The 25187-nt window shown below is 40.1% G+C and overlaps 1 protein-coding gene across 3 annotated transcripts in view; it reads right to left on the bottom strand.

Annotated features, from left to right (window-relative positions):
* erbb4b (erb-b2 receptor tyrosine kinase 4b) overlaps window positions 1-25187 on the bottom strand; it is a 250494-nt gene that overhangs the window by 85673 nt on the left and 139634 nt on the right. For all 3 annotated transcript variants that reach the window (XM_028990491.1, XM_028990490.1, XM_028990489.1), the window contains exon 3: window positions 19420-19606. In XM_028990491.1, the coding sequence (XP_028846324.1) occupies window positions 19420-19606 (187 nt within the window). The remainder of the gene's footprint in view (window positions 1-19419; window positions 19607-25187) is intronic.

Here is a 25187-nt window from a genome sequence, read left to right on the forward strand (position 1 = left end):
GGTGCCCTAGCGGTTAAGGAAGCGGACCCGTAATCAGAAGGTTGCCGGTTCGAATCTCGATCCGTCAAGGTGCCACTGAGGTGCCACTGAGCAAAGCACCGTCCCCACACACTGCTCCCCGGGCGCCTGTCATGGCTGCCCACTGCTCACCAAGGGTGATGGGTTAAATGCAGAGGACAAATTTCACTGTGTGCACCGTGTGCTGTGCTGCTGTGTATCACATGTGACAATCACTACACTTTATTATTAGTGCTGCGCTTATTTTAATAAATTTGCCAAAACCTCAAGTAAACTTTTTTCATCTTGTCATTATGTAGTGTTGTGTGTACAATTCTGATAAAAAACAACAACATTTAATCCATTTTAGACTAAGGCTGTAACATAAAATGTGGAAAAAGTGAAAGCGCTGTGAACACTTTACAGATGCACTGTACATGCATTCAAAGGGGGTGTGATCAGGCTCAGCTGTTTTTCCAAACCAAGGAAGCATAAAAAAGCAATAAATTGTGTGGGAACATTTTACGTTGGTTAAGGAGGACAACGTGGTACAGTGTATACCCTGTCCAACTGCTTGACGTATCATAACAGTACTTCGTCCGACACCTGAATCCGCACATTATCTGCAGTTCACGAAACAGAGCCCCTAAATATTGGTATTATTGGTAGCCTATGTACCTTCCTCACCTGATGCGTTTAACTATTGTTCTTTTTTTTCTTTCACTAAAGATACATATTTCACAGTAAGTTTGTCAACTTACAACAGATGACAAATAATCAGAATTTTTAAACGGGCCTTTCACGTTACACAATGAACTATCAATATTTTTTTTTAATGCATTTTATCCGGTGACTCCAAAAATATTTGACAAATGCAGCCCTACTTAACAGCATCAAACCTTTTGATATACTCAAGCAAGAGACCTCCAACACACATAAGAACCAATACCATATTTTTTTCAGATTGTTGTTTGTAAAGTAGCAGTGGAGAAAGCATTTTTGCACAATTTGCATGTACAGCCTCAAGCTGAAAAAGCCTGACGAAACAGGGCCGTGGAATTCCTGTACTCATTTCGTCAATGTGAAAGTAAGAAATGCCACTGCTCCTCAGTAAAAGATCTGAGGGCAACGTTGGCTGTAATAATTGGCTGTATATCATGACTTTTGTCATGTAACTGTGGTTCTCCCTGGTCCTGGCAAATGCGGTGGCTAAATCACTCTTGTCGTGCCATTTATACCTTACACAAGGTCAGGGCACAGATCACTCCACATAAATCTGAGCTAGCATGCTAGCTATTTTTAAAGTCTCCAACACTCAGGGAATAAAATACGGCGCCGGCTTCATTCAAATGTAATTGCACTTTTAACTAGTGACCTGAAAAGAACAACTGCATCAATTCAACTCCATAAAAGGCTTTATGAGGGCCCCGGCAGGATGCGGGGGCCGGTGATGGGGCGGGGGGCGAGGCGGAGGTGACGCCGCGCAGATGCTGCAGCGGCGGGGGCCAGCGGGTGAGTAAACGCACTTTTTAATGAAACGCCGCTGACATTCAAGCCTGAGAGAGCTCATCAGCCCCAACATCAACGCTCGGTGTGATGGGCAAGAGAGCAGCGAGATATGTGCACACACAACATATGAAGGGCCCATTTCAGCTTCCTTCACTCTTCAAGGGCGCCAAGGAGCGTCTCACCGGCGTCTGGGGCGTCATTTGTTTGTTTCGCAGGCGGTGACAACAGGGTGACCTGATCGTTACTTTTGAAAGCGAATGACAAAGGCAATAAATCCAGGTGCAGAGGTCAACTGAAATAAATCTCTTCCAAATCCGAGCAAGGATGAATCGAATAGCAACAACAAACTAAAGAACGAGGCTTCTGGGGAACAGAATTTGGTTTTTATCAAATGTTACGCAGGAAAATGTCACAGGGACTATTCGGCAAACAAATCTAGAAATAAAGCAATATGAGAGGAAGGTCACATATGCCTCCTGTAACGGAACCTTAAAAAGCGTTAGCCGTTGGATCTAAATGAAATGAAATATAAGGTGCGTAGTAATTATTTGAACGATCCTGTGTTGTTTGTTGAATGCACGAACTGCTTTATAAATCTAATCTCTGAAGGCACGCTGGGGGCAGGCCTGCGTGCCGCTGCGGATGACTGAAAGAGGGAGATTGTTTTGGGTAATGAAGGCGGGCGGGGTGCCGGGGCAGCAGACAGAGTGGAGGCGGCTCGCGCACCCTCTTCACGAAGCGCCGGCGTCCTCGGGGTGGTAATTGCATTTAAAGCCCGGCTGATTAAATTTTACCATCCCTTGCACGATTGTTTCCAATGGATCTTTATGAAAAATGGCCGAGATTAAAGGATTATAGAATTATCTGGAGCAGGGAGCATCTGCTTAAGAGAAATATATGGGGAGGTTGGGCGGGGGCATATCAGCCATGTTTCCTTTGTTTTGGTTCCCTTTGACTAGCGCCATGCTAATCTTCGGCTCATGACCAAACTTTACCGATGAGCATGTTCGAAAAGGTGTATGCATAAAAACATTAAAAGACTCTCGCTGGGCTATTGTGCAGTTGCCTTTCGAAGGTAAAGCAGCCTGATTACGACGCCCGCCATGCAGCACTTCAATATGTAACAGCATGCAGACGAAGGTCCAGCTATGCTCAGAACAATGTTTTGAATACGGCTAAACGCTCAAGTGATTTATCTTTCATGTCAAGATAACATAGTTTTTCCCGGCTCAACAGGTATCAGTAAATGGTTTAAGTGCTTATGTCCTTGTACGTATCTGTGAAACGTTCATAAAAAACACTTTATCCAAGTGCCAAAGCTATGCAGCACCTAAATGGGTCGCTGCAAGTGCCCAGGCAAATACAACACAGCCTGTGAAACGGCCATTCAGAATAGCCTTGATGAAGTCCGGGGTTTAGATGATGTGGAATTCCTGAGAGATAATCAGAAAGTGCTTCACTGCCTCTCTCTGGTTGGTGGACTTGTGGCAGAAAATGTGAGCTCGGTGAGCACAATGGTCCTTAATGAGCACAATGGCACAATCAGGTGGCTGGAAGAAAGCGTGAACGTGTGCTTAACATGAAAACAGAGAGGGGAACTGCAATCACAGCTGCTAGAACCTTGGGGCCTCATGTCCGGCCAGTTCTCCACAGCTTCCCGATAAGCAGGGTATCGCAGAGACTGTGTGGAGAAACAGAGAAGCTAGCAGTATTGTAGGGGGCACATGAATACCAATTACCCCAGAATAAATCCTGTCAGGAAACAAGGCTGGAGAGGCGGATCCGGCAGCCAACGTCACAGTCTTGCTGAGACATTTCGTCTCCTCGCAGACCGTCTGTCATGGGATATCACCCACCAGACTGACGGGTGTAATGGGCCAGAGGCAGGCGGGTGGGTGTGGATCTGACAAGAGTGAGCCGTGCCAATCACCCCCTGGCAGAAGCGCCGCCTCACACGGAGAAGATTACCTCACCAAACTGGCATAAGTGCCTGGATGAGCACACACCATGATGTCAGAGGGAACCTGAGGTCAACAAAATGAGGCACAGGGGGTTGACAAAGCAATGAGCACAGCAAAGTAGACTTTGGGGTGATGGTGTTTCCATAGACACAGTGAAAGAGAGAAAGAGAGCAATAGACCACGTGTGTGTGTGTGAATATATGCAAAGCTATGTGAGCTAAATGTAGACGGCTACAGCTAGGGATAGTCATGTTATGTCTAAGCATTTATCCTAAATTATGAGAAAGATGGAAGTGTGTGTGTTTCACAGTGAGTAAGAATGAGAGGTAGGGTGGGCCTTTTATCTATGCATGTATGTAATGTATGATTTTTTTTTTGTTCCCTCACACTATCCTGTTTGATATATTTGACAAAAACATAAAATTGTAACATACAACTTATTTGCATAAAAGAATGTTGGCTCAGGGATAGTCATGTTGTGTCTATGCATTTATCCTAAATTATGAGAGAGATGGAAGGGTCATTGTTACATTCTATATTGGCCTGAATATAAGACAGTCTTCCTATTTAAAAATCTCATCATAAAATTTGTCATCTAACAGTATTGAGCCTGCATAATGTCTATATGTGGGCCATTATGCAATACTACTTTTACAATACAGAAGTGTTAATTAGATTAGACTTACTCATACTCAGTGTTCATATTCATGAACAGTATAGTTAAAATTGTATTTTGCAAATTCTTTGCATTACCCTGACCATTTTCACACTTTTGAAAACTACATTAATGTGAAAAGGTGGGAGAATGAAGCTTTTGTCCAAAATTTTGCACCGCCTTAGGGAGGGATGCATTACAGGATAGTTCCTCATAACAGGTTAAAAGGGTGGGTAAACTAATCTCAGATCGATGCAACTTGCAATGAGAGCGTAGGACTGATAGATTCCCAAATGACACCTCGACAACCAGCGCTTGAGCAATTCTATGTATAAGTGGACAACCTTTGAGACTGAAGATCAGCAATGGCCATCTAGTCTAATCTTCGGAACCCACCTGCCATTGTGTCCTTCAGCAAAATGGTGGACTACAGGGGGACATTCTGGTTAAGGATGTAAATGAGGGTGTTGAGAGGCAGAAAAAGACAAAAGAAAGATAGTGGAGAGAAAGGGGTTAGAGTAACAGAACAGTAGGTCAGGTGAGTCCAGGCAACGCTCTGTATATTTAGCTCATGAATTCATGTGCAAGCTCCATCCACCTGTGCCGCTCGGTGCTCAACGGGGCCTCTGTACGACAGCACAGGCCTTTCATGTCCCATTACACTCGGCTGCCTCCGCACCGCGCCGCTCCACTTCCCCCACAGACCCACGAGCGCAAAATAAATAAATACATTAATTATTAAGCCACGGAGGGGAAACGCGGCCTCTGCAGCCAGGCCCATTCTCTCCCTGTGCCAGTTTCCAGATGGGACAGCTCCCTCGTAGCTTCTCTTTTCCACTCTCTGCCAAGACTGCATTTGCTAGTTCGTGTGCAACATGCAGAACATGTATGAGGGGTCGTGGTAGCCTGGTGGGTAAGACACTCACCTATCAACCAGAAGACCACAAAGTCACAGGTTCAAACCCCACTTACTAGCATTATGTGCCTGAGAAAGACACTTAACCCTCAGTGCCTCCAGGGGGACTGTCCCTGTAACTACTGACTGTAAGTCTCTCTGGATAAGAACCCTGGATGCCTATGCCTATGCACATTGGCAGTAGGGATTGAAAGCAGACGTACACAAGAAACCATCAGCAGATTCTCTTTGAAGAAATGTTTTTGCGCAGAAAAATCTGTTACCATATGTTAATTATAAAAATTATTAATTGACCACTTAGCATGACCCCGTCCCTCTATAGCTCGATCACATTAAGTTTGATTGCAAGTTGTTGTACCTGCCTGCACCCATAAAGAATCCTACTCATTTTTTTTTAACTAAAAAATGTACAATACTTGTTACTTTTGTGTAAAAAGTATATTACTTAATACGTAATTGTCACGGGTGGGCTGGACATGGCGGTGAAGGAGGACGCATTCGCACGATCACAGGACAGGGGTTTAATAGAGACTTCACAAGACAGGGGAACATTAACACGCACAATGACCCGACGGCAAACAGACACAAACAGGATAGTTTTATACAATTATATAAATATACACCAGGTGAACACGATCAGGGAACATTACACGGGACGAACATGAAACTCCAGTCCAGACTCCGGATCCGGAGTCAACCCCTGCCGTTCCGGATCATGACAGTAATATTTGTATATAGGTTCTTGCAGATACACACACAGAAAACCTCACCTAGCAGCCAATTAGAACTGAATATACATCCAGATAATAATAGCTGTTTTATCATAGTTAAGTTTTACTGAAATCACATAAAATCTAGTCATCCCATGAGCAATTAGACTGATCTGTGGCATTTGGCCTTTGACCTTGAGATACTATAAAAAGCAAGCCCACTGTGAATAATATAGCAGTTACGTTCATATTAAAATGTTTAACTTGACTGTGCCTCAAAAACAAAACTGTGACATTTTATTTCCCTCATTGTCCAACCTGCAATCCTCTGGAGATGTTCTCCTCCCCCTCTCTACTCTACTGTGCTGCTGTTCACTCGATCATTCATCAGTCCATCCAGCCATCCTCAAAAACTGAATTATTCCATCACAATCTCCGCTCTCGCCCGGCTCTGACATTTCAGAAACGAGAGGTCTGTGATTGGCAGGAGGAGAAATAATTGGCTTAGACCTCTTAAGTGTTTCATTAGCATTTCCCCACGCGTCGCCCACTGATGAAACATGTCCAGATTAGAGGCAACATCAACCGCTGGAGTCTGGGGCGATCACTGTCGGTCGACAGAGGTGGTGACACTACAGCGAGATTATCAGTGGACCTGTTGGCTCAGAGGGCCACATCTCAACACAGGTTGTGTGTGGGCCATAAATGGTCCCTCTCTGGATGACCTTCATATGGATGAATATTTACATATAACAAGGTCATCGTAACTGAAAACTAGTGGTTTCAGTTTTTTCAGTCAGCAAACAATGACCACTTTCCTGACAACTCAAATATTAAAATTTCCCATCCTGCTTCCATGAATAATTACAATGGAATGTCTTGGACAAATCGATCAACCCTGTCTTCATGGGAAAACAGTTGCGTAACGTCATACAATAGCAGCAAAACCCATTAACGAGCACTTTAATCAGAAACCATATTAAAATAGAAACTACAAAAATTCAATTAAATTATAATTAAATTAAATGATATAGGCAAGTATCAATTAAAATAAAACATAACATAAATTTAACATAAAAAACAACCTATTCCACATTTGGTTAACATTTGTAAAGAGGTAACGTGTTTTGTTAATTTATGCTGTTCATCCCATTTATTTCTGGTCAGCCATTAATTTTCTGTATTTTTGAAATATGGAAATCTATATGTGTGGCTAAAAGCTGACCAAGTTCAACTTAGATACAGTATTTGTAATTTCTGGCCAACTCAGAGACATCATCAGAGAAGCATTAAAAGAATTTCCTGTCCAATCATACCCGATGGACAATGGACAAGTTTCCTTAAACTATAAAACCAAGTGATAGGCCAAAATATAGACAACATGTTTTGGGTCTAACATTTACATGTCATTAAGTCATCTCTTCATTATTTTCTTACAGTATGTTCTACAAACACAGCTTGTACTAGACCTGAGAAATTTACAATCTTTGTGTTCAATTAAATTTAACAACTGGGGTTGTTGTTCAAATAAACAATTGCAAAAAAAAAAGTTACAAATAGCTAAAATGTCATTATGTACACTCATGTGTATGCAAAGGTGCATTAGACAGTAGATGGAGGCTGACATTTTTAGATTATAACTTCCATTAACATTCCTTGCACGCTCACATTAACATTTAATTAGATGCAAGCCTATCTGGAGGCCTCCATCAACCAAAAGTGCTGAACAGTGGACCAGAGACTGGTTCTGGGTTCACACACAGGCCCAGGGGCAACGCTGGGGACAAAGGTGAGGTCAGAGCGCCTCTCTGTCTCATCAGCGTGTCTGGCTGGTCCAGCGAGCTAGGCCCTCGAGCCATGCACTCTGCTGCCGGTGAATTATTCAGGATCCAGGGAGCACGGGTATGCGTATGCATTGCTCTAGTTTCCTTCTCTTCTGTTTCAACATCTCTCTCATCATCTCAACATCATCATCATGCTCAGTCTCTATCTTAAATAGACACACACTCAGCTATTTGCTCGCGTACAATAAAATAGAAACTATAGTCAGAGAAACAATGATGTCATGCTCTCTTTTGTCTTGTACGCCTGGGAGATGAAATCATGTTCAGAGGCTTAAGGATCTGCACAGCTGTTAATGCTAAATTGTCTCTGAGATTAGCTGCTGTTGACTTACCTATTCTATCAGAATTATTGTAATTCCCAATTCACTTTGTGATTGGCTAAAATAATATAGTAAAGAGTGTTCATATACTTTTGTCATTCAGCAAACTTCATACTCATTGAGTCACTTCTGCCTGAATAACGTTGGTTATTCCAGCAACAGCACCAATTTTACAGCGTTACATTAACTGTTGAATTTCTGTCTTGCTTATGCAACGCAGTCTAATAATTAAAAGACACCTGTAGCTATTTCTGTCGAATCAAATAAGTTATAGCACAATAGAGTCCAATTTAATGTATTTATTGGTCCAAATTACTGATAATCTGTTTGCATGTTCAGCATGGTTGCGAACATAGTTCTATCATGATTATAGGAGTGTTGAGATGATAACAGTGAGGCGGAATAGCAATGGAAGGAAACGGAATGTCGGAAGGGAGGATTTCATTCACAATGTTGCCAAATTGGAGTTTAAATTTGATATTTTGGAAAAGCTGCTTATCAAGGACAGGTACACTATAATATACAACAGACATACTGCTAGCATTGCAAATGCATTCCTCTCTGTGTAGAATATCTCTAATATATCTAATTAATTTTTATTTTGTGTATTTTTGTACAGTCATTATAAGATACTTGAATTACTGGTGTTCTTTCGGCCTCATGCCTGCAGGTATCAAATGGAACAGCACTCTCTCTCATGTATTACTGCTTAATTAATGGGGACAAAGGAGACAAGAAGGCAAGGAGGCAAGTACTAAAGCATCAAAGGGTTTTCCTTTGTAGCACCTACGGCAGAACATGCACTAAATGATAATGGAAATGAATGGTGGTGGGGAAAAAAGAAATGGCACACACCAGTTCTGGTTTCCTCTCATTTAACTAGCAAAATGTCTACAGCTGTACATTTAAAACAGCATCAGGGCAGTCTGATGGGTGAAACATTCTTCTTTTGAGCATAACCCTCTGCAAAGAACAGCTCTTGGTGAAATGTAGATGAAAGAATCCAACACGCTTACAGTGGCCATCCTCTGTTTGATCTACTCATTAAATATTGATGCACTGTCGAACGTTTGGACTGGATCAAATACAAGCACGGCTGTAATGTGGGCACATATAGACATTCAAATGAGGAACATGCAACATGTTCTTGTGTATATGAGTAGCTAACATGTTGCTCAAGGCCTGTCTAATGATGGTAAACAGTCTTCTGTAAATCAATGGTCTTATGTAAGGCAAAAATCTCATATGGTCACAAGATTTTGAATGGATTTTTGTGCAGATGGAGCATGGCTGGTTGAGCTCAGGAGGGAACACACAATGAATTTTTGAATCTTTAAAAACCTGTCTTAAAAATCTAATTCTGTTAAAAAAAAGTTAGTGAAATCTGTTACCTCATGTTGGACAATCCCATCTCAGCATTGCCTGAAGCCAGCAGTGGAAATGTCTCTGCCATGAACCAGATCTTTCAGAGCGATTGAAACATCTACTCCTGCTGAACCATGTTATACTGACATTTCAGACTCCAAAAGTCTATCTTCTTAGAAGAAGAATAAATTAAATTATATTAAGAGGCTTGCCTGGTTTTTGGACATGTATGGATATCGACATGCATGCCAAGCATCCAGCACACTCTATTTTGCACAAGTGAGACAGTAGCAAATAATCAATCAATCAATACACCAAACATAATCATCAGCTGACATTTTAACTGTAATTTTAACGTGTACTAATTAAGGTCTGCCATAAGCAGTTCATATTGCTAGAGAAGGGCTATGTTTTAGTGCTGGAGAATGGCAATGTGGATGAATAAATAAACAGAAAAAGGATGTTAATGAGAGATACACACACTATGCAACAGCATGAAATAGACTCAGATATGCCAGATTGTGAAGTTCACACACACACACACACACACACACACACACACACACACACACACACACACACTCACACTTATTTACATCATTTTTCTTGGTAATCTAGCCTCTGGTGACCCAGCAGGATAAACTGTAGTTTTGGACATGGCTCCAGTGAGAAACTGTAGAAATTAACAGGTTGTGACCAGTTGTGGCACCTTTTTTCCTCATCTTTTCATTAGAATATGTGATTGCCTGCTTGTGAAATCTATCCACTCTGGCATGTTTTACATGTCCCACAGACATTCACTCTGTGTAGCAGTTATGTGGGAGTACATGGCACCTTTTATTTTACCATTATGGAAGGCTGATTGGGAAGTCAATCTATTTATCTAAGTCATGTTGATTTAAGGTACATTAACATTTTATGTAAAATTTTAAGTCACATATAAATGATATCTGCATGCCATGTTTGCATTTCCCCAATAAATCCAATATAGGCTATTAAAATTCATGTAATTACCCGGCTACATATTACATTAAAATGCAGTGTTAGGAATCATTAATAGAAATATTCAAAAGATTAAAATAATTCGTAAATACATAAAATTCTTCATTCTTAATCTTAGGTTCCTCCCACAATTATTCCATATTTAGGATGGAACTACAAGTTTTCTTCTCGCATCCCCCAACCTTTTTTTTTTGATAGAGCAAAGCAGCGTTTGAAGCCAGGAGATATGTTTTAATCATCTAGTTTCTTAATGATGACACCAGATGCATTATTAATGTGCCCAGTTCCTCCATGGAGTCCAGGCTGGCAAGTGGGTTTTAGCATTAGCACAAGACTCTTCATTTGATCTTTATGTAATTACGATTCTTTTTTCCAAATAATATCACAAGTTTTAACCACAAGAAGCCCTTGAAGGAGGAATTCTTCCACTTTTCAACTTTATATCCTAGGGCTTTGTTTTTCTTCCTATGTCTTCTCTCTTTTATCTTGGTCAAAGAAGAACTCTTTTGTATTTATTATAACACAGTCTACCAGTTGGTGAATTGAAACATACTTTGAAAGATTTTGCTGGGTACTGCTGTATTTGGTATTTAGAACAAGAATAGTTACTGAGAAAATATTTATCCTGTATTGAAGTTCATATTGATGCCATTGACCGAATTTCTCAATGCTGGAGGGTTGAAGCTCTTATTTTTGTCTATTTATAGCAATGTCTATACAAATGCCCTTTTCTCTGAAGTGGCATAAATATTTCAATACACTCACAAATTCATGAGTGAAGCTAAAAATGGCTGTAATGTTTTAAAAAAATCAGTTTTCTACACAAAGAGTGTAAGAAATTAGATTGTAAAACTTTGTAAAACTTGTTTGAGGGTCCCTCACTGTCAAGATCAATTAACTCAAAGCTTTTGATCTGAAAATGTCATTGGATTTGTTGCTATGATATCAGTGTTATTATTATTCCCAACAAGTACATTATGAGACGGGGAGCAAAGCAGGATGAGCCGAGAACAGACAGAGTCGTCCTTCAAGAGGATCGGTCCTGTGCTCCCAAACGTTGAAATATTGAGTATGACACAAGCGTAATTGCATAGGAAGTAATCAATTAGACACACAATTGGAACCGACCTCGGGTATGGAAGCTGCCAAGCGAGAGATGGAAATGAATGTCAGATTCGGATGCAAAAGTAATTTTCACTTCCTGCTCTCTCTCCCTCTCACCCCACCCTCTCCCAATAACTCAGGGCATCTACTTCCTGAGGCAGGACCTTCTCACCCAAGTACTTGCATGACACTTTAGACACAAATTTCAAATTGGCATTAGGTACAGTTATGGCTGATCTTGGTCATCAGGTTTGGGAACAAAAATGACAGAAATTAGCAAATTTTGTGAATGTATTTACATTACTTTGAAACATGCGGCTGCCAGACATCCCAAGTATTCTCAAGGTTCCGGGAGTCTCCTGCATATTGATAATTGCTCCATGATGCTCATGAATTAAATAAAATATCCCCGAAACGAAAGAATGCAAACAAGACAATAACATGTACATCGCTCACTTGAGAAAAGCACACCCGACAAAATGAGAGAGAGAGAGATGATTCAATCGCTCTGAAAGATCTGGTTCATGGCAGAGACATTTCCACTGCTGGCTTCAGGCAATGCTGAGAGAGAAAGAATGTGTGTATGTGTGCATCACTACCTATTCATGTAGCTCATGCTAGACAACTATGGATTTATTTGTGCCAAAATTATTGAACAAAATTTGTGAATTTTTGTGTCCACTGATGTGATTGGCTAAGCATGGGAATTGTTTGCTAGTGGAAGTTTGGGCATCCTCAGCATTTACATAATAGATAAAACAGCATAGGGTTGTCTTCCCAGTATACTGCATGCCTTTTATGCTTTTCCAGCCACCGCGCCAATGTTTTCAGTTTCCGTTTATTAGAACTCAGTTTCCCCCTTATCAAGGGTTATACATCATTCCTCCCTCACCCGTGTGACATTATACAAGTCTTTTTTTTTTGGAGTGCATGGCAACGAGAACTTTCACACATACTACTTCCCCCTTTGTGATTTATTTAAATCCATGCTTGTCAATGTGCCACTCGTGGTTCTTTCTTGTTATTTATGTAAAACTTAAGGATGCCTTTGACCTTACACTAATGAACAAGACCCCTGCTTGTGCCATAATGTTGTGCCAAAACAGCCGTTTGAAACTAGTGGCCTTTATATTTTGTCTAGGAGAAAAAGATTTGCTCTGCCCTGTTTCCCCCTTCATCGCTTTTCTCCACAGTATGCTTTCACCAAACACTGAGCAAAACTCATCAAAGTTAATATACAATCATGGATATTTTCCACTTCAACACTTCCAGGGACGTGAAGTGCAGGACACGGTGTTTGAGTCTAATCTACATGTATAAGTGCATGTGTAGTACGTGTGCTCATCCTCTTAGGACCTAAATTAAGAGTTTGCTGTGCTCTATTACAGAATTACTACCTGAGTGACAGCTACCGCTCTCTACTCAAAGCAAAAGCCCACGTCTGTGTGACATTATGTCTTCTACATGTAATTCCAAAAAAGGTGGTTCTGTTTGTATTCACAGACATATAATGCAATTTTTGTCATTCATCTATAACAATATTAGCAATGATTGATTTTTCCCTTTTGAGTGATTCACAATATAATAAAAAGAGAGAAAGAAAGCTGAGATGAGAAGGATAACAATGTGGGTAGGGTGGATTGCGTAGTAAGTGGAAGTGACAGGTAGAGTTGCTCGGCAAGTGTCTCAGCACGGGGAGAGCAGATGGACTGAGAATGGACAGATCCAGCCTCGGTGTAGGGCTGTGAGGCGTATGTGAGGAGCGGAGCCATTCTGGCAGATGGGACTGGAGAATTGGTGCATTCAATTGGGCAGACAGAGAGCTAAATATTCACACCAAAACTGTACAGAGGAAAATAATAATAAAATGCCACAAAAACTCCCACAAAACTAAAAAACTTGTGGAAATAAAGGAGTAATGGTGGAGAAGGAAAGAACGAAAATGTGTTAAATTGACACACTCATCTGTTTTATATCTTTTATTGAGGCTGCTATAATTCTGCAAACCCAGCAGGCAGTAATTACCATCTGAACACATCGTGGCAGCCTGGGTTCTCATGGTAGCTAAGAGTATGAGCGAAAAATGTTTGCCTAAGCATGAAAAGTGCCTTTAATTTCTCTGAAATTGACAGCCAGGTGGCACTTTGAAATGCCAGAAAAAGTGGCAATGTTTAACCTTTGTCTGTGTGCTGGGACAAGGTATAATTAATACAAATCATTTGGTTTGGGAAGGCAGCCTGGAGACGGGGAGGAAGGGAGGGCCACACAACTATGAGTGCGGGTCAGGTCCTGGTAGGCTGAACATGAGACAAAAGTTAGTTGAGAACAAAGACAGGACCGCAAATGAATAGGAAGTCAGCCTAAAAAAAGTCTGAATCTGAATTAATTGAAGGTTGGTGCTTGTATTATAGAACATAAAACATTTGTTGCTTACTGTTTCATGAGCAAACCCAACATAAAGTATAGATTATAGACTGCAAGTATGGATAGAATCTTCTTCATTTGGTGAAATGAAAGAATTAATAAAAGTTATTTAATATTTGGCTTTAACAGATGTATGTGTTTTAGTGTATCTGGCAACACAGTGTATTTTCTCTTTCAGGCAAAAAACTGGGGATTCACCAAGCGCTCTTTGACACTAAAACTCATCTAGACACATAGCCAAGACCTCGACACCTGGCAAAGGCAGCATTGCTTGCACACAGGACATAGCTTGGAGAAAAAAAAATCAATAGAGCAATATCAGAATATACCAGCTACAAATTGATTTTATCCCAGGCAATTTCTGCCTCCAGGGATCTCGGGTCAGTTTTGTAACTGGCGGAGCCATTTTATCAGTCTCCAGATTAGGCCTTGTGTAGTTAATAACCTTTATCCTCTTATATGTCATTTATGAATTGTATCGACCACTTTACACATCTCGGGAGAGCTGGCATGAGAGAAACGAAGTGATAATGTGACAGTCACATCACAGCCCAGGCCAGCATGGCTTTGCAAGGCAGCAGAGCTCTTTTACACATGTCGCACGAGAGAGATAGAGTGTGGCGGAGGTGAGCGATTAAGAGTGTGAGACTCTGCCTGGGCTGAACTCCAGCGACTGACTGCCTCTAGGTTATAGGCATGCAATGGGGTTCAGCAGTCTATCACTGCCTTCTCCAAACTATCACACATACCTGAACCAGCTTCATACCAGACTCCAGACTAGTGCTGCACGATTAATCTAATCGCAATCGTAATCGCGATGTCAGTCTGTGCGATTACATGAACGCAAAAAGCTGCGATTTAAATGATTAGTACATGGATTGGATCGGATATGTTGCTGATCCATTCTCTCATTCTCTCAAAGTTTGCGAGCTGACTGAAGTCTCACATCTCACAGCTCAGTCGGATGTGACATGACTTTCGATTCGGAGACATATGGTTAGACGCTGCATGACGCTGCATCGTACGTCAACGTCGTACGTCAACGTCGCTGCCATATTGCGATAGGCTCTGCTGTGGCGTGAAGCATATACATGTCTATGGAGAGAAGTGCATAAAAATGCCTCACTCTTGTGCTGCTTGGGGCTGTACAAAGCGCTGTACACTCCAAACCAGATCCCGGGGGATTATATTTCATAGGTAAGGCTGGACAATTGTTTTGAATATATGTGGCCATTATAAAATCCCCGTTTTATAAGTCTTAACCTTAGCTAAGCTAGCGAAGCTATGCATTCCTGTGTTCAAGTCAGCATCTAAACAACGTTTTGGCTAAACGTAGGCATTAACTATTTAGACTGTTCTTAGCTGTTTAGTTAACTTTTCTCAAACTTTGAAGGTTTCCTAAAGAAATTCACCTCAGTTTACAAATCTTAACCTTAGCTAAGCTAGCAAAGCTATGCATCCCTGTGTTCAAGTCAGCCTCCAAACAACGTTTTGGTTAAACGTAAGAACTATAATACGGGATTTTATAATGGCCAAATATAATCAAAACAGTTGTTTAGCCTTACCAGGGTTTGTAGTTCGACAGTAATGTAAAAGAGTTTATGTGATTATTTAATTTTGTAGAATATTGTATTTTGAAAGCACTGGGCATTTCAGGTTGTTATAAGTAGTTTGTATGTTTCACTCTGAAATTAAACATTTCACTATTAGTATGTGACTTTTCATTGATATACAAGCAAGTGTCCTTTATCACATCACAATCACATATCGCAATATTGATCTCAATAATCGCAATATGTATTTTTCCCCAAATCGTGCAACCCTACTCCAGACAAGTAGAGGGAAACTCACACTGCTGCCAGGTCCAGCTGTGTGTAAACATTCACCAACTGCTTGGGTGGGTATGAGTTTAGTTTAATTTCCCATATTTTTAGATTAAGAACATTTCATAACATTCTGTGTCAGTAACCTGTGGTAATTTAGTATTACTTACACTAAGTGTATAATGTATGTGAGCAAATGCAGTGCCAATGAATACTTCCAATTATGAAACCATATTCTGTCATATAGCTTGTTGTACCTTGAGCCTACAGAATGCTGTGTGTAATATACTGAGTCACTGTATAGTGCAGACTGTATTGTCATTATACATGGACAAACTACACAAAAAAAACACAGTATTGTACATAGAAATACCAAATCAAATTAATCAGCTTTTTTAAAGACCAGGCTATAATGATCCTGCTCCAGTGAGCTAGTATAGGACACCAGTGTCCAAAAATGGAACATTGGCCTTTGAACACAGAACTCATTTTGAAAACTTTTAAAACTAATTTCAGGCAAATTTATTTTGGAACATTGACAGCCAGAGTGCAATGGGTTTGTACTTTAGAGACGTTCAGCATGGCCAAAACCAGGACAGCTCTTAGAAGAACAAGAAGAAGAAAAAAAACGGCAGTAAAGCTAAAATGTCTTCAGACAGATTTTTTTTCTAAATGAATAAATTGCCTCTTTGTGTCTAATTGAGTGAATTATAGTTTATTTTTTGCCTGCTCAAGTGACTTTTCACATCTTAAGAACAAAAACAAACCTCCTTACAGAAATTATAATACAAAAAAATAAGATAAACATTGACCATTAATAACAATAAAATAATATAAACTTAGTATACAAAAGGAAATTTTTTATGACTTTATATGACTATTATCTGTTCAGTTTTAAAACGGATGCGCACACACCGGGTGAGTTAGTAGGGCACAGATGAGCCCAGTGGAGGCAGAGGCAGACTGCAGCTTGTTTATCGCAGCTGTAGGCACAGCTTTTGTTTACCTGGCTTTATTGCTCTCTCTGTTCAGCTACCCTCTCACCCACCCCATGCCAGGACCCAGAGAGGCAGGTCACATGACCATTCTTACTGCTCACCTCAGCATTCTATTCCAGTTTTCATCTTCCAGCGTTTTATACCATATAAACCAGTAAAGCAAGTGCGATTACTACAGTGAAGTCACCTTTCAGTGATTCAATTGACAATTAGCCTAACAGTAATATTAATAATACAATATAAATAAATATTTCAAAACAAATGTAAATGCAAGCACAACTAATAAAACGGGGACGAGTTCCCGTAATCCATAATTCTGTGGGCAGAATTGGGGGCAGATGGTAGTTTATTAAAGCTGTCTTTTACAGCACGCCTCTTCTTAGACAGAACTGCACATACAAAGAACCCCTCCACATGGTATATCAGCCAAAGATGGTAAGCAGAAACAGACTAGATGCTAATAAGCTGCCAGGACCTAGAGAGATTCTTGCTGTCAGATGGCTTCACCATCTTCTCCATGTGCTTTGAGAACATGAATAAATAAACAAATCTGCATAGAAGAACGAAAATGGTGATGGTAGATGATTGGGTCAAGAACAGTTGGTCCTGGTCAGCCACCTAAACACTGTTGCCCTTCATCACAACAGTATTCCTTGATGACACAGTACCACAGGACATCCTCAGAGCTGGAAACGTTGTGCCATTACAATAGAAGTGTACTGACAAAGTCAGACAAAGTCAAGCAAAACTACACTACTTAATGAGATCCACTAAACCATTAATTATTTGGACTACAGGACAATCTACCAGATAATGAAAGGTGCTTTACGCTTTACATGCTACTTAGTGACTATGTAAAGTGACTATATGGAGCATATACCAAGTTTCCTCTAGTTTCCTCAGAAATCTGTGAGTGAGGTCTCGAAAATAAAAACCTCATATTGTGCCTTTCCATATCATGTCCAATCAACTGTTTTTCAACAGGTGGACTCCAATTAAGCTGCAGAAACATCTCAAGGGTGATCATGGGAAACAGGAGGCACCTCAATTTTGAGTTTCATGGCAAAGGCTGTGTACATACTTGTGTACATGCGATTTCTCATTTTTTAAGGTCAAGTACGTCACGGTACCAGCGCGGGACAAGAACGTGAGCACGTGTTGGACGAGGAGGTAGGTAAGTTTCCTCCGGTTTAATATACACCACACGGATGTTGTCGTTCGCATTTTAGGTTGAATTGGGGAAGGGACAGGATGAAGTCGAACAGTGGATGGGTGAGGAGATGATCAATCTTACAAGTTGAGGTGGAGAATTGAATTAACAAATGCCAATCAATGACTGAGTGGCTGGGAGTGGCCATCTTGCCAGTTTATACGAGTTACCTCATTTCTGTGTTGCTCCCGGTCACATGGATGGATTCATGTGACAAAGTACATTTCTTTTTTACATTGTCATTATGGTGTGTTGTGTGTAGAATTCTGAGGAAAAAAAATAACAAAATGTGGAAAAAGTGATATGCTATAAATACTTTTGGGATGCACTGTATGTCATATTAAGTTAGTGGTAGTAGCCTAGTGGATAACACACCCGCCCATGAACCAGAAGACCCAGGTTCAAATCCCACTTACTATCATTGTGTCCTTGAGCAAGACACTTAACCATAAGTTGCTCCAAGGAGACTGTGAGGACAAAAGCTGTGGACCACATTTCATACAAGGAGCACACCAAAGTTATTATAAAGAAAATAAAAAAGCAAATAATGTAATGGAGCATAAAAGATGTAGAAAAGATGTAAAAACTCAGAAAAGATTTTAAAAAGCGGTCAGTCAGATGAGCATGCATATGCTTTTCTAGGTCTTGGTAACAGAGTAACATCGCCTCTGATTTGCCTTTTTTATTAAAATAAATATTCCAACATCAGAAATATAAAATACAAAATTTAGACAAGGCGACAAGATTCACAAACTATGAAACCTTTTGTACACTTCTTACATAAAAAATCCTCTTGTAATTTTGTTATGTAACTTACAACTTTCAAGTAAGTTAATTCCCTCAGAAATTATATAAAAAAACCAGAGCACATTATTAGCATGAAATAGTTGAGGTCATCTCCCCCTCTGTAAACGAGTTCTAATTAAATATGTTTGAGGACCATAGTCCCTCTGCAAAATATAAAAATCCGGGCCATTTTCTAGAGCACATTGTGAAAGGGCCGGACAAAATGTTTTTTTTTTTATTGATAGCAACATACTGTTACTGATATCAAACATATTTTCTCCGTCAGGATATTTCTCCCAGAAACGCTGGGTACTAAGTATATGAACAGAGTACAAGTGCATGAACACACAGAACAATAGTAAAACAAGGTAAAATGTTGTTCAGAAATGCTTAGAAGCTACTCTAAAACTTAACTAAATACTACTATATAATGAACAATAAACAATCACTGAATCATAATCAAAATAATTTATTTATTTAAAATGATTACCCATAACCTCTGTGCTGTAAAACAAAGCAAACTACCCTGCAGTAGCAAAAGCTTCCAAAAAAGTGGAATTAAAATGCTACCTCAGCTAAAAGGTAGTCTTTTGCCTTTGTTTCATATTGTTAATAAATGCAATATGTTGTTCTAGACCCACCCTTAGTGTTTTTTTCACAACCTCAAAGCACCTTATTGTTTACCAGCCATTCAGCTATAAATTAAACAGTTAGTTCTTTGATTTAATAGTAAAATAGTCATTATCAACAAAAGGCACTTAAAGAAAAAAACAATTACAGAAAGATGGGCCTTACCTGTCAGATTTTTTAGGCCTAGTTGGCGCAGGCCGAAGTTTCCATCTCTTCTGTAGTTCAGGAAGATGGCCAGGGCATAGCGGTCCTCGTACAGTCTGGTACCACGAACGATGCGCAGATTCTCCAGGGGCAGGTAGTCGAACTGGTTCAGCGCGACCAGCACGTATCCTGTTACTTCCCGAATTGACTACGAGAAAAGAGAACATGACCGCTGTGAATAAACTCGAAAATCAACTGAATGAATTAGGTTATTTTTTATTCATTCCGATCGCCCACAAAAGCACTGGACCGGATGCATTAGAATGTGTGTGTAAACAACATTCACACAAACAACTGGCATTAAGAATACTACCAAGTTATACTTGCATTATACAATTTTCTGTGTCTTCAAAATATGTCAGTCTAAAACATTTAATTGGCTAATCTACGTTGGATAAAGGTAGTCATTTGTGAGAATTTCTACACCAAATTATATAGAATTTTGTAAATGTTATCAATCTAGTGACTTTCCCCACACACATAAACACTAATTTAGAAGAATTTTTTTCACGCTGCTCAGTTGATTAAAAAGATAATCACCACAGAGGATTTCAAGCTCATCTAAGCAACACTGGTAAGAATCTAAGTGACACACTGTCACCAATGCAGCCCATGTCATTCCGGGAGAGAGGCGTCACACTCACGGATGGCCCTATCCTGCTGCGTGTGACTGTTATGGCACTGAGAGGATGCCAGAGAGGAGCCAGCACCCAGACGGCAAGATCAGACCTGGGGAGCTGCAGCTTTTTCAAGCCTGACTCACAGTCATCTGTCAGCCACCATAAGTATCAGCTAAGGACAGGCTCAGAGTGGCAGCACCAGTCATGGCGCTGTCACGATGTGCCACGTCTGGCTAATGGGCAGTGACATGAACTCTTTTCATGGAGAGCACTGGGTGGCCTGTCAGAATCTGTGTTAGTCATTTATGTTGCAGTTATGGATACGGTTCTGGGAGGTGTGTGGTCCTGCCCCATTGCAGATTGTTTATTAAAAGATTGGCGGAAGCTGATATAGTGGCCTTGTGTCCATTTAAAGAATGTAAAACATACCTTGATGGCTGGCGATATGAAAAAAAAAAAAAATCACATCATAGATTGAATCAGGAAATTTTTTTTGTTTTATATTGATTTGTAAATATAGATTTTGAGTTTGCTATTATATAAAAATTACATAGTACAAGGATAGGCACATTCGCACAGCTTCACAAACGGGGGAATTTATTAGATAAAACAGGTACAAGCATCAGAACAGGACTTTCAAATAAAGGACCCGACAGGGAAGAGAAACAAAACAAAATGAAGCTCCGCCCCAAATCATTTCTGATTTTAATACGTTTGTGTATTTTAAAAGCTTAAAAAGTACTTTATTTTACTTTAAGACAAAAAAAACTGCATTGTGTTTTTTCATGCCATTTGGGGTACAGATGTGCAATAACAGTTCTGCAAACGTATTTTTGACTAGACAGCGAGATTTAGAATAGATATATATTTATAGACCATGCAGTTGCTGAGAACAGGTTAAAAGGTTAACTTTTTCCAGATAGTTTGGACCCAGTACAGTTTGCATATCATCAGAATAGATCCACAGAGGACACAGTTTCACAAACACTTCACACCACCCTGACCCACCTGGACAACAAAAACTGTTATGCCAGACAGCTGCTTGTGGATTACAGGTCTGCTTTTAACACAGTTATCCCACACGAACTGATCCATAAACTGTTGGATCAAGGATTCAGAGCCACCCTGTGCAACTGGAGGCAGGATTTTCTCACAAATAGGCAGAAACATCTCTTCCACCCTGATCCTCAACTCCAGCACTCAACATTATGCTGCTAATTGTTACATGGCTGTACTGGTATTTAACCTGACACACTTTAACAATATATGTCTACAGCTTTGTTAAATTGTCTAGGCTGTGAAGAAGCATTCAAGCAAAAAATTTCATTATATCTTGTATTGTCATGATCCTGTTTGTCCTGTGTACTGGTCCCTGATTGTTATCACCTGTGTATCATTGTATAAAACGATCCTGTTCATGTCTGTTCGTCATCCGGTCATTGTTTGGTTATGGTTCCCCTGTCCTGTTAAATATGTATTAAAACCCCTGTCCTGTTACGTCCTGCTTCCTCGCCATGTCCAGCCAACGTGACATGTATACTTTATTCTGTATAAAATGACAATAAATCTTGAAAAAAAATTAAAGAAGATCATCAACCCATAATGCAAACTTTCAAATTAACTGTTATAGGATACTATTTTCAAGCTGGTGCTAAGAGCACCACAATGCGTAAGGCCAAATGAATCCTCAAATTTTGCATAAATAAATAGATATCTATGTTCTGTATGGATGAATGCAGGTTTAAATCTATTATTGGGGATCATCACATTTACATCATTGTGTTTTGGGAGGCAAACATTACTACATAGCAACAACAAGGGCAGTTAGTAAATACGGAGGACAAACTACATTATACCATGTACATTGCACTTACCACCAGCACAAAATTAGTGCCCATTAAGAACAGATTTTTGAAAGGTTTGGACAAATTAATTTTGCCTACAGGCCACTATGTACCAAGCCAATTAGCAGAACTCAAGTATTAGAACAAAAATGTTTTTCTTTTTAATCTCAACTTGGATGACAGGCATATTTTTCACTGAAATGCTACATTCAGAGTTCCACTTTAGAATGACCTTACCCACATCCTCTCCAACAACCCCCCAAGGCAACGTCGGCCATCAACCTTTGCCAGCCACCCATAGCCACTGGGAACAAAATGCATCCCAGTTACCTAGCAACCCTTAAAATCATCCAGATCTGGAGACAAAAAATGGTGATAAAAGAAGGAGAGCCTAGACCCATTTTACTCTAATTAAAGGATTAGGGTTAGAGCAATTGTCGATCCTAGATTCACTTTCGAATACAACTCACTTTTCCCTACTCTTAAAGTAATTTGTTATTTTCAAGCCATTGGATCAATGGTTCCCAGCCAGGGGAAGAGAAAAATTGAAAAGGATGTGAAACACATGGTCTCCTCTTCTGTAGTCTGTGTGCCCAATAATGAAGTGCATAAGCAAAGTCAAACACCTTGCTGTGATTACAAGCTCAATTTACAGCTAATGAACAGCGCAGTGTCGATGTGTGGTGGCTGGTTCTGCTTGCCTAAGAGAAACGCATTATGGCGAAACCACCCAGAGATTTGAGACAACCAATCTTCTCACTTCAGCACTGCTATGGAGGCAGAAAAAAAGTCCTCCCCCTCTTTTTCCCTCATGCCTAATTTGGACGATATTTTTTGGGTAATATTTTTGAGGTTCTATATAAGATGTGGCCTGAGCAGAATGTGACATCCACAAGCTCAATGAAAGCAGAGGGACATAGAGGTGTGTAAGATATATTGACAGGAGGAAGGCTAAAAAGAGTAGAGAGCATGGGCCTCATTTAGGCCCACAAGCATATATGCTCACATGGGCCTGTTCACCATATATGAAACCCCTGTTTTGTGACGTCATGTGTATGCGTCCTCCTTCCTCACTATGTCCAGCCATCCAGCCAGAATCACAAAATGACAAGTTTCACATGAGATGTACCTTAGGATAAATGTCATTTACATGGTCGCGCCTCAAAACGTTGCAACATGAAGAAACATGAAGAAGCTAGTAATGGACTTCAGGAAGCAGCATGTGGCTCATCCACCCATATACATCGGAGGAGATGCAGAGGAGAGGGTCAGCAGCGTCAGATTTTTAGGGGTCACCCTCAGCAGCGACTTTCCTTCCTCAAATGTCAGAAGAAAGCTAGGATGAGTCTTCACAAGCTTCTACAGGTCTGCTGTGAAATTACATCCTAATATGGCGGCTGTTATGTACAAGACAAAGAGGTCCTGCAGAGAGTGGTGAAGAAAGTGCAAAGGATCATCGGGACACCACTCTCTGCAATAAAGGACATTTACTCCATGCACTGTCTCAGAAAGACAAAGCGCATCATGGAGGACTGTAACCACACTGCACTGACCTTTTTCACTTTTCTGCCATCTGGTAGGAGACTCAGGACAATACACACATGCACAGGACCTTTTAGAAACAGCTATTAAAATAGAGATGGTACTCAAGTAAGAATTTGATTGCGCTTGGCACACTGTACATATGACAATAAACTACTTGAAACTACTTGAACTTGAACTAATGTGCCTAGCTTAGTTAAACTAAATTCTAAATTATTAACATTTAGGTATAAACAATGGTCAGACTTGACGATTGCTAGTTAAAAGTATTAAATATATTTGAATGTTTTTCTTCAGCAAACAGAGACAACTTGATTCATTTTAATTTTATTAAACCAGATGATTCAGCACCAAGCACCAGTTGCCTCCAGGCAAAGTCTGGAACCACACAGCCCTGCAGAGACCAAAAAACTGGTCTCCCATTCGAGATGGCAACCACAACATGATGCAGTGCTCCATGATCCGTGTGCAACTACTCGCAATGTTATATCTCCTCTCCATCTGATAACACGGCTGAATATAAATAAAATTGCTTTTATTTAAGTTGGTCTCTTTCGATGTTTTAAATTTTCTTAGACTATAATAAATGTTGGCCATAGGCATGTCTGTAATAATGCAACTAACTATGTGACTGATAATCTCACAATCAGTCGATAACTTGTCCACTCTTGTTTTTTTACAACATAGTTGTACAACATAGCTAGTACAGACTTATTACAATATTAAGATATTAACATTAAGATTCTGACCAGTCTAACCACTTAAGACATTGTGGTGAGGAGGAAAGGGCCATTCAGTGCACCTGCTGAAAAATTATAGCAATTGGAATTTTTATATAGTTGCACAGATGTTTTATCAGATCAGCTTATCAATATGAAGATCAGGAAACTCTTCGCCCTCATAAAAAATGCGGTTTGCATTTGGTCTGCCACCCTGAAGACAGAGCTGTCAGCCTAAACTAGTGAAGTGTCCCTGACATCCATGTTACCTGCCAGACTTATTATGCCACTGTTACCAGCCACTGGTGATATAGACAGGAGGCCGCTGGAGTGCCATGGGCTAGAATACATGAGAAACCCTACAACCAAGTGGCCACCAAGAACCTGCCAAAAAGTGCACGTTGCAGCTCTATCAGCGCTTACAATTTATGAGTTTTCTTATCTTCTTTCACCAGAAAATGTTAAACATTTAAATGAATAGTATAAACGATTTTTTGAAAGTTTTATTGAAACTAATTAAACTGCTTAGTTCAGTTTCATGGAGAATTGTCAACTGAATGCGTACATTTTTAAAAAATCTTTAACACACACTATTGTTGCTCTAAACTAAATGTTTAGAGGTGCATACCAGGCAGCTTGGGAAATTGCACCTAAGTGGTTTAATCGATAGTCCCTGGGGAGTTCAACATATTTTCATTGGCTAATAAGAATCCATTGTTTAACCAACCCTGTCTAAACCTTTCCCTGCAGACTGAATGGACAAATTCTGAACATGTTCAATGCTGCTTTTTGAGAATCATTACTTTTAAAAAGACAAAAAAAGAAACATTTAAATGCAAGCGGGATTTTTTGTCTTCCCAATGGTGCAGTATTTGTCAGAGGAAGTGTGCCAGGGAAACAAAAACCTCCTTTCAGTCTCTGGGACGTGCCCAGTGTTGAAATGGAGTCCTTCAGACTGATGGGAGAGAAAGAATAAAAAAAGGCAGGAGATGGTAAAGGATAGG

This window comes from Denticeps clupeoides, chromosome 9 (assembly GCF_900700375.1).
Source record: "Denticeps clupeoides chromosome 9, fDenClu1.1, whole genome shotgun sequence".
NCBI lineage: Eukaryota > Metazoa > Chordata > Actinopteri > Clupeiformes > Denticipitidae > Denticeps > Denticeps clupeoides.